General features: G+C 44.8%; 1 protein-coding gene across 7 annotated transcripts in view; it reads left to right on the forward strand.

Annotated features, from left to right (window-relative positions):
• The window catches only part of MTCL1 (microtubule crosslinking factor 1), a 111,003-nt gene extending 100,625 nt beyond the window's left edge, over positions 1–10,378 (forward strand). For 6 of the 7 annotated variants that reach the window (XM_075744413.1, XM_075744418.1, XM_075744414.1 and 3 more), the window contains 2 exons: positions 974–2,534; positions 9,146–10,378. In XM_075744413.1, coding sequence (XP_075600528.1) covers positions 974–2,534; positions 9,146–9,355 — 1,771 coding nt within the window. In that variant the 3' untranslated portion in view covers positions 9,356–10,378. Of the gene's footprint in view, positions 1–973; positions 2,535–6,093; positions 6,152–9,145 lie in introns of all 7 variants that reach the window. The other variant, XM_075744420.1, reaches the window with a different exon arrangement.
• The last annotated feature ends 943 nt before the right edge of the window (positions 10,379–11,321 follow it).

Genomic DNA, 11,321 nt, shown 5'->3' on the forward strand with positions numbered 1-11,321 from the left:
GACCATCTTCCAGCTCCCTTTCATCTCAAAGGAACCCAGCCCATGCTCTCTGAGATTGCCCCTGATGCAAACCAGAGCATCTGAATAGGAGATCCGTTTCAAAATTGCACTCCTGATCTCACCTAACTCCCTAACGTAGATGCACCATAACTGCAGCTGGTGCTCTGGATGAAAAACTCACAATATGATTTTACTGTATCCTCCGGATCACTGACATATAAAACCCACTGCTTGCTGAATCCTCACCCAGCTGGAGTTACCTCACTGAGCTGACTCTGATAACTACATTCATTTGCATTTTTAGGTAGTCCCATTCAGAAATATTCTTTTTTGTTTGTTTTTTATTTAAAACAAAGCAATAGGACAACTTGGCTGAATGCCCGTGATTTGCACAAACTAGCTAAATGCGGGAAAGCCAAGAATCCAGCATTATGACATAGCGATTCCCTTTGGCTGAATTTTAGCAGGAGCTCAACTCACCAGGCCAGTTGAATGTAACAGCACAGGGGCTGGATGTCCCATGTCGCTATGCACCAGCTGTGCAGCCCAGGGCAGTCTCAGGAGTGGGAGTGGACTTGCTGATTTCCCAGCAAGTCAGAAATATTCCACACTTGCTTTGAAAAATGTGCCTCATGTTGTTGCAAACACTTATTTTCTGTGAATGGTATATTTCTGAAATACATCCTACTGCTCCATATTTCAGACGTTTGCCAAGCAGTAATCCATGAGAAAGCAGTAAATTAAGAGCCATTAACAAACCATTTGGTACTTTTAATGACACATCAGGATTGCTTGCATTTCACAGCTATTTTAAAGATAATAAAAGGGAACTTTAATGAAAGAGAGGGCTAAAGTGGTTTTATAGAAAAGCAGATAGTGAAAGTCAGGTTTCCTGAGTTAGTCTGCTACTGAAAATAAGTCGCTTTATGAGAGTTTCCAAGCCTGTGAGTGACTCTCGTGTTCCTCTCTCCAGGGCGATGTCTGTTTCTTCCATGTCAGAATTTCAGCGCCTGATGGATATTTCTCCATTTCTACCAGAAAAAAACTTGCCTTCATCTAGCAGCAAAGACGACATAACCCCTCCCCTGTCTCCTGATGATCTGAAATACATTGAGGAGTTCAACAAAAATTGGGATTACAGTAACACTAGGAACCATGGTGGGGCCACTGAGAAGTCTGCAGAAGGCTGGACAGAAAGGACAGAAGTTGGGAAAGCTGGGAATGATCCTGCTTCAGATCCCTTCCAGGCATCATCATGGTACCTCACCACCAGTGTCACTATGACAACTAACACCATGACCAGCCCGGAGCACTGCCAAAAGCAGCCAACAAGGAGTCACGGTGTAACTGAAAAAATGGGAGTTCGGGTCTTTCACAGCCCACCGGTTGTCCGTAGGTTTGATAACTCAGTGATAGCTGGGAGTGAAGGGAAAAACCAGGTTGAGCCGGACTACCTGTTTTCTGTGACCAAAGCTATGGGGAATGTTGCTGAGACAAAAGGTGCTTCCTCAGATAGGTTTGGACGATGGTCTTGTGACCTGGCCAAACATCATAAGGATTTTCTGGAGAGTGGTCTTCATCCCATTGAACGTCCTATTTGCACTACTGTGGGCTTTGCCTCACCTTTGCACAGCTTGGAGATGTCCAAAAACATGAGTGATGATATGAAGGAGGTCGCTTTCTCTGTCCGAAACGCAATACGCTCTAACTCTAATTCAACAGAGCCTCAGTTTAAGGACACCGCATGTCAAACCAATGGTATGAGAACGACAGGGACACAGACCACCCAGACGATCAGTGTTGGCTTGCAGACAGAAACCCTGCGCAGTATCACCAGCAGTCCACACAAGTGTCTGACACCAAAGGGGGGGTCCACGCCTGTCTCTTCACCATCCAGAAGCCTAAGAAGCAGGCAAGTGACCCCCGTCATTGAAAAGGTCCAGGCTAAGTTTGAACGCACATGCTGCTCCCCCAAATATGGCTCTCCAAAGTTGCAAAGAAAAATCCTTCCCAAATCAGACCAGCCAAATAACCGGACTTTGCCTGGCACACCTCAGAAAGGGTTCAGTGAGTCCGCTTGGGCTAGATCAACTACTACAAGGGAGAGTCCTGTCCACACCACCATCAACGATGGCCTCTCTAGTTTGTTCAACATCATTGACCATAGCCCCATCTTTCATGAGACCTTCCAAAAATGCCCCAGGTCTAGCAGCCGGTCCAGGTCAGCAGAACCCAGACCAGAACTGGGCCCAGTGCAGGAGCCATGTACAAATGCCCGTGGCAGATCACCCAGTCCTCTCCGGTTGGGGACAGAGACGCAAAAGGAAGAAGGGACTGAGGTGACAAGTATCAGGCAGGACTTATCTGCTCCTCCAGGGTACACACTTACAGAAAATGCTGCCAGGATCTTGAATAAGAAACTTTTGGAGCATGCCTTAAAGGAAGAGAGAAGGCTACCTTCACACAGCCCACCAAATCTTAGCAATGACAACAGCACAGGAGAAATTGTCAAAGTAGATCCAGGGTCCATAGAGGTAATGAGTTTGTTTGTTTTTCCTCCTATAGCTAAATGCACTCTTCTTTGAACAAACACATTATGAGATCTCTTGCAGTCCTAGTGAGTATGTACAATGAACATCCTAGTCCTGTCATGGTACCACCAGCGAGTCCCAGTCATGAAACTATTGGATTAGTCACTGAAGAACTCATTAAAGAATTGAGTTTCTATCCTGACAGCTTATCGGGCTTGAAAGCATCAGAAGAGCTTTATCCTTTACAGGATAAAGATGCCTTTACAGGATAAAAATGGTTCTCCCCTGAATGACTGGGATAAGGGTTTTCTGTCACAAAACACACCACATGTTACAGATGCTCTAGGGACTCTAGGTTTGAGGAATTTTCTCTTTTATGCTGGATGGAAAGGTAGACTCTTTCTCCTACACAAGAATGGGTGTTAACAAGTTTGTGTGAAAAATAGTCTTTACAATACCCTGAATCAAAACTTCAGGGCCTTCAGCATACCTTTTCTGGATGGATCTGATTAAGTTTGGCTCGGGTTTGTGAACGTGATTAGATGGCATGACATTTGGTACTGACTGTGGCTGCTTCACAAAAATAAGAAAAAGAAAAAAGATAATCAGCTAGTCTAAGCACATATCTATTTAGTGTTTAAGAACTCATTATTGATATTTTGCTGCCAACAGCGTAACAGTCATCATCTGTCTCAGCAAGTATGCCCAGGTATTGGGGGTCAGAGTCTCAGGAACAGTAATGTGCTAGAGCAATCAACAAAAAAGAGGGTGTAATGATGGACAAAAGCTTTCAGTTATCAGTGTCTTAGCCTCCTGTTTCTGGTGAACCATTGTGCACATGAGTGTGTTGCCTTGAGGAGGGTTGGAGAAGCTGAGTTATGCCCAGCTCTTACCAGCGTGTGTTGTCTTTCTGGTACAGCACTGAAATGGCATGTGATACTTCCCAGGGCAGGGCCAGGAGCCCGTCATGCTCTCTGCTCCATGCTGCCCCTTTAGCATCCTGATGTTTCAGTGGGCCCCGGCTGCAGGGCAGCAGCTCCTCAACCCCTGTGTACCCCACACATCCCACCTGGGCCTCACTGGGCTGACTCCTACCACTGCTGCCTCAGATAGACTCAAGGGAAGGTTCAAACCCCATTTTCTAACTCAACATTTGGCTGGAGGGATTTGTGGGGACCTGAGCGCTGAGACTTTTGGTCTGCAGTTTGCCTTGCAGTAGTGGGTGGTTCTTAATGGACAATCGGTTCCTCTTTTGTAGGTACTGCTCAGAGGATGTGATCTTTTTTTTGCCGAACAGAGGATTCAAAGCTGAGGATATGTTCCCCTATATGCAGTTTTAGCAGATATAAATAGGGAAGTTTGTACATATAAAAAAGAAACCACATGCACATTATAAATAACAGTGAATGAAAATGGGCTTCGTCCGCAAACCTCAGAGTGAGTAAAAGTGGAAAGCAGCCCATTTATTTGACCCTTTCTAGCTATCTCTGTATTTTGTCCTTAGTTTGAAATACTGAGAATACACTACCGGTCCTTATTAGAAAGTGTGTTGTACTCTTACAGGTTCAACTCAGCTTTGTCTTCAAGGCATCCCTGGAAACTTGATTTCCTCCTGCATCTTTTAAATGTCTCAGCAGATTTCAAGTATAAGCAAACAGATGTTATCCCGCATCATCACAAATTGCTGTTGGCAAAATACAACTAGCATCTGTACCTGAATTTGATGCACAGAGGGATTTGGGTCAATGCTGTTTAGCAAAAACTCATTGACCGTCAACCTGGCAGAAAATTGCTCTTCTTTGTGAATTCTCAGTATCTTTTGCCTAATTTTTTGAGTTCCGAGCCTCAGAGCTAAGACTTGTTTTTCCTTCCAGCTCTTACTGAGTTGTTATGAGTGTTGTCTAGATGCACAGGTTATGATCTTTGGGTGGTCCTGTCATTTCTCAGGAATGTGCATTGAAAAGGAAGGTTGTGAGCGTTCACACGATGAGCTTAGCTTTTCCTAGGTGAGGTGATGCTCTACAAGATGCACTTAGTGGAGCATGGATTTGCTGCTGAAACAAAACTACAAATAAGTTTAGACTCTGCAGATGCCTTGAGTCATTTATGGATTACACTGACCACACAAATTACACTTTGTACAAATTCCACTAAACACATTTTGCAGAAAGCCAGACGTAGTGGTTCAGCAAATGCTGATCTTGGAAGGGGCAGGCTGCGTTTGGAGCAGCATTGTGTCAGCGCTGCCCCTACCACCCTCCTGTAGATTCCTGCTCTGCTCCTCCCTCACCTATTGGTTTCTGGCCAAGAGAAGTGACCTTCTTACCGCCAAACACCTTCTTGTTTCTGCAGTCATGGCATGGTATATTAATGACTTTGAGACATGGAGCAGCTGTTGGTGGCTTTTCTTTAATTTGAGCTTCTGAGTGGTTTAGTTAGGTAATTTCATTTTATATTCCTGCTGCAAATATGAAATCTAGTTCATATATATATTTATATATTTACCTACATATGTGTGCATGTGAGTGTATATGCATACATAGCAGTAATAACTCTGTATTTTCTAACTTGTCTCGAGCTGCTTACAAGCAAATTCATACCCACCCAGTGCAGCCTAGTAGTGTATTAACCTGATAATTCAATAAAACACTATCTTACTTGCATATCATGGGATTTATAAATATTACTATTAAAAATGCAGATTAGCATTACCTAACTAACAACATAAGAGCATTATGAACATTTTTCTTCTATGACTTGCAAGGTTGTAAAACGTAGAGGTTACACAACAGTCCTGGACTGGAGGTCAGCCTCATTTCTGGAGACAGCACTGGGAAAGGACCGTCCGTACAGACCCACGGAGGAGCGGGCGGCTGCTGCGTCCTCTGCTCGCCGGGGCAGGGCAATTGCCGCACACTTGCTGCTGGGAGGGGGGATGTTAAAAAGAAGGGAAGGTGGTGTCAGAATTAAAGGGCTTTTGCTTTAGTTTGAGTCTCCCACCCAGTGTTGCTGTTACATGGGAACACAGGAGAAGGGTGAGGCAAAGGGCTCTCATGAAACCTGAGCACCGTAAGCATGAGCAACATGAGAAACATTAGTAACACACAATATCAGTTGCTTTATTTGCTTGTTAAAGATTTCCTAAGCAGAAATTATCTCTTGAAATCAAATGAAGGAAAAAAAATACAGCTTTATTCCTCTTTCATAGTAATGTGGTTTTTCCTAGCCCTAATCAAGGTTGGCAAAGGATAACAGATGTCTTTGCTGAGTAGAAATGTTTGGTTTGTTTAATGCTATGTCCACTTCTGAGACTGTGCTAGGATTGTAAAAGGTTGGTTTGTTTGCTTCCTTCCTTTCTAAATCTTTTCCTGCAAGTGGCTTATCTTTTAGTTTTGATTATTAGTTTCCCTGTGATAACAGCGGTAACATGATCTGAATGGGTAGTAACATCTGGAGAATTCTTCCTTGCTGACATGAAATCTTCACTTTAAAAAAATAATTGATTAAAACAGTTCTTTCCAACCTACTTGCTTTCTTTTTCTTTTCTGTCTGTTCTGTCCAGAACCAAACTGTCTTATTAACTGCCCCCTGGGGACTTTAACCCTGCCTGCCTCACTGCTGTAAGTCCTTTCTACCTTGTTTCCAGAGCTTTCCGAAAACAGTCATTTTTGAACGTGTGGGTTAACAACGAAGGGAAATAAATGACCACAGCTCCAGAGGTCTCAGCACACACCCGACATCCCTGTGGGGTCCTTCGTATGCGACGGTCAGGAAGCACTCAGGATAGGAACCCATCTGCCGTCTCCGGCGGCAGCATGGGCTATGAAGAGGTCAAAACTTTTACTGTTGGGGCGTTTTGGTAAACTTTAAAAAACTGGCAAAATTTAAGACCAACATAAAGGTATACAAAAATGTTGGGGAAGGATTCAGATTTATAACAAATTTTGGGGGGGTTTTTTAACAAAGAGACAGCACTGAGCAGGGCTTCTGGCTGCCCCAGGGGTGCACTCCCCCAGCCATGGCTACAGCAGCAGGGGGAGAGAGCTGCGGAGGGGGCTCCAGCACCAGCCCGTGGCTGATGGTCACCTTTGCTCATTAAGTTGTTCCCGGCCCAGTTTTGGCCAGCGGCTGGGGCTGCTGCAGCAGAGGGAGGGGGGAAGCTGTGCAGACATGAGCTGTGACCATCCACTCTGCCTCAGAGCCAGAAAACTCTTTTATTTATTTATTATCATAGGCATAGCCACAGTGGCTGACAGCCTGGCTTAGGAAATAGCTAGAAACTAAAGCTGAATCATCTTTCCTATTTTCAATGTCCGGGTTAAGAAGTGCAGCCTGTCCACCTAGACTCCCCAAGCAATCACCAAATTAAATTACCCGCAGGATGCTCATTTTTTTAAAAACATTTCTAGCTATGGCAGCTACGTGTGGTAAGTGAGGAGGGGTTTTCATAAACCATTCCGGATATTTTCCTTGTCACGGCTGGATTTCCTTAGCGCACGCTGAGGAAGCCATGCTGCGGGTGGGGGTGACTGACTTAGCAGCCAGCACGTTATAAGATTACGCTGCCAGTCACTTGTTGGCCCTGGAGTCACATCCATCGCAAGCCCAGCCTTGTGTTGTGCTGGGCATGTGTACATCACAGATAAGACAAGCTTAACCCTGCCGTTCGGTAAAAGCTGACCAACATCTGCCAGCGTGCTGGAGAGAGGCTTTTGAACTGGGAGGCAGCAGTGGAAATAAATTTTGTTATCACCATGCTGACTCTCATTTTCTGCTATGAAACTAGGATAAAGCAGCCAGTGTCAAGCAGTGCTATAGAAATATCATTTTAAGCTGCTGTTTAGAAAGAGGCTAAGACAAAACCTGCCAATCTCATAGCCTCAATTCACCGTGTTGCGCTGCCTGTGAGTATTGCTGTGCATATGGATTTCTCCTAATGAATCTGAGTTTAGTGGCAGCTTTTACAGACCATATGTTGCCCCAAGCGCAATGGGGTAAGGTGAAGTAAGGACAAGGAGTCAATCTTCTTGTTAGCACAGACTTTATATTTCAGCCCTACTGTTATTTTAGTGAGGGTCGTTGTGAAGTTTACGGCGCAGAGATGGGGCAGGGGGCGAGGATGCAGAGAGGCAGCTCCTGCGGCGGCTGCCTAGTCTTGTGCTCTGCGAGCGCCGAGGGCAGATAAGCACAGCTCTACCTCAAGCGGTGACGTGCAACGGCACGTTACCCTGGTGGCTGGGTCTTGCCCAAAGGCACCGAGGGTCACCCTCCACGGAAGCTTCCCCAAGTCTGACAACGCGCTCCCTCTGAAACACATGCCTGCACGAGCTCCATTTCCTGTACCTCAGCTCCGTGTCTTCAAAATTGATCTCTCTGTCATGTAACATTCATGTTTGGTCCTCCCACTGCAACCGAGAGGTTCAATGGCATATCACCTCGTTTGTTCACTGCCAATCACATCATGTTACCTACTCCAATATTCTCCATCCCAAGTCATGTTTCTCCTTCTTCTTTGCTTCCTACTGCATCGTTCTACCACTGCCTTGGTTTCCCTGTGCCTTACTGTGCCAGAGCTTTTCCTTTACATTGTATTGTTTCTGGTCTCTCTCTACATTTATCACCGGTTTGCATTCTGGTTTTCAGACTGGTTTTTATTGAACTCTCCTGTCCTCTCCAGTGACTGGTCCTCAGTGTATGCATTTCCGTAGGTTGACAAACTCCTCTGATTTGCTTTTCTAAATTACAAAGCATGCAGCGAAATTTAGAAGTTTGACTTTGGCATTACAAGACAGATTTGCTCCCACAATCACTCATCTTGATGTAAGGAGCGTTCAGAGCGAGGCAGGAAGCCTTGCTGTGCTATGAGCAAAGTCCATAAATATTAGAAGCTATTACCAACTTAGTGCCAGGGTGGAAAATCACAACTGCAGATTGTTTCTAATCAGAAAGGCAGGCTAACAAAGCCTGAACGGTGGAAAGTTGGTAGAGGAATAAAATTTCAGGTTTTTCCCATTTCTGTGAATGTCATCTTTAACATACAGTACCACTGAATCCTGTAATTCAGGCTTCAGCGGCTGGCCATAAGGAGTGATGTTCCAGAAGATGACATCTGTAGGTAAGCCTGATCTTTAATCCAGCTGGAGATCATAACTAGTCCTGTAGTCATTACTCTGCTGCTGCTAAGAAGTCTTTCCTGCATGTCAGTCTGCACTCTGAAGCAGACAAAAGGGGTCGGTGGTTGATTTTCACCCCACCTGCAAATGCCAAACCTGGCATTTGTGATGAATAGTGGATTTTCCTGACTTACCATGCAAATGTGCTTTACAGCTCTTCTCTTTCTAGCATAAGGAGAATTAGCAAATGGAAGTTTGTCAGCTACTCCGGCTCATCCCAAACCTCTTTCTTTCATTTTCTCCTTACCTGTTCCATACATCACAGACATACGTGCAGATACCTGGAGCCCACACACAGACAAACGTTTGCTGCTTGCTTTTGTCCCGCAACGTGACAGATGCTTAGCTTTAGTTTTAATTTTTTGTTTCTTAATTCTTTGCGCATTCAGATGGCCTCTAATGCGAGTCACTAACCCCTGTTTTGCTCTCTTGGCTGCCAAGGAACTACCTTGTTCTGCACTAGCCCCGTCCCTCCAACCCTGCTTCTCCCGGCCAGAGAGACCAGCGAACCGGCGCCCACCGTCGCGATGGGCTTCACATTCCCCTACTGCCTCACAGTCGCAGTCCACCGGAGACCTGACTTCCTCGGAGGAGAGCGGAAGCAAGGAGCTGCCAGCAGAGACCCCCAGCCAGGGAAGCGAGCCGGCCTGACTCCGCAAGGGAATAGGGGGGGCTGCGACTCGCCTCCGCCAGGTCGCCCGCCAGCCGTCTCTGCTGTGAAGGAGAGAGGTCCGCTTGGAAAGGTCAAAGAAAGTTCTCAGACGCAGCTGCTGAATGTCTGACCTGGGAAACTGAGGTGTTTCTAGAATGAAACAGTTAATGTGCCTGTAATAACTTAATTTTTTTCATAGCTGAGAAAACTATTTTTGTCTCCATCTTTTCTACATACAGTATATTAACAAAAAAAAAAAAGGGGTAAAAATGATATAAAGTAAGATTTAAAATAAAATGTAAATTAAGTTTTAAGGGAATTTGAATACGTGCTCACGCTCTCTCCAAATACTGACTGCCTTTTGGTTATATTTGCACTGTTATGTTTTTGATTTTGGTTTTGGGGGGTTTTTTTGGGTTGGTACTTTTTTTTATTTCCTGTAAAACTAGGGTCTTAAGTTAATTTTATTCTATTTTAATGTCAGTGTTATCGGTTTTTAAAAGTAAGCTTCTTAAAGATGCTTCAACTGTCTGAAGCGATACCTTCTAAGTAGTGAAGAAAGCCATTAAGCTAGTTCACTAGACTTGTATTAATTGAGATGGAGGGGAATACAGGTAAACACAAGAAGTGTAAAAAAAAGAATGCCTCAGAAAGTCTTATGGAGTTAGCTGTAAAATACACCTACAATACTTGACTTGCATGCCTCTGGGTCCTCGCACTTTAGTGCATGTACATACTGCTACTGTACCATCACATAAATGTGAGTCAATCTGTTTCACTGTAATATTGTTGTGAATTTACCTGTACTGTACTTTTATTGTTGGTATTCTTGCATTGACTATACAAAAAGAGTTTTTAAATTATTGTTAGCAATTCAACTGGCTATGTACAGTGTTTACTGAGAACTTCCTTCATTTTGGGAAAACCGTGGAGATCTCTGGGCATACTGAATTGTAACTGGTCTTGTTTAAAAGTCTGTTGGAGACCATGTGAAGTGGAAATAAAATCCTCAGTATTTACAAGCTGCTCGAGTGCTTCGTGATTTTTTTTTTTCTGATGGTACTTCCCAGTTCATTTAACTGAGGAAGAGGGTAAAGCCCCCAAACTTCCCCTCTATTCATAAGGGAAGAAGAATTCTTCTTTATATGAAATAAATCATGGCAAAGCCAAATATTATGCTGTGCTCCACAGACTCCTGTAAGCACTCGATCAGGCCATGGGAAGGTTTCTAAATTCCCTCACTGAACTCTGCGAAACAGCTGCTCGCGCAGATAGCGGGACCCATCTTCTCAGTTCCTCTGAGGCCGTATGGCTTGTTGCTTTCCGTTGTTCCGTTTCAGCCAGCTAAACATAATACCAAAAATATGACATGTCCTGTGTTAATCCAAGCTTACATGTCGTCTGTGTTACACACAGAGGCCAATAAAACCAGGGCTTTTGTAAAACTGGTGGCTAACACTGAGAAGTAAATGCAGCCGAAAATTCGCGCGCTTCCAAGGGGTGGAAGCCTCTCAAGCTACTTTGTCAGGGACCATCTGTTTGGCCACGTGCTTTCTCTGGGAGGCCCAGAACTGCTCTGACTGGTTATCCCATCACTGAACTGGCTCATTCCTGTTCGATTTCCTTTGCCGAGGCTTTCTGAGGCTGGTTTGTTGAAGAGCACCATCTGGGATCCCTAGAAGCCTTCCCCGGTTAGCTCTGCCGAGCGATAAGCCCCTCGCATCCCATCCGGCTGCGTCATGGCCAGCTTTCTAGGAAGTTTAGTTCAGCTGTTAGATGTGAAGAGCCTCCCTGGCTGTTGGGTCAGCTCCCAGATACCAGCCAGTTGAGGTCTGATTTCTCCCACATCTGTTAGAACCGTGGCTCTTAACCCAGTGTCAAAATGTTCACCTGTGGGTCATCATTATGAAAATTGCCACTTACCAAGACAGGCAGTGACTAAAAAGTACTATTGTACCAGCCAAA

This window comes from Balearica regulorum, chromosome 2 (genome assembly GCF_011004875.1).
Source record: "Balearica regulorum gibbericeps isolate bBalReg1 chromosome 2, bBalReg1.pri, whole genome shotgun sequence".
Taxonomy (NCBI): domain Eukaryota; kingdom Metazoa; phylum Chordata; class Aves; order Gruiformes; family Gruidae; genus Balearica; species Balearica regulorum.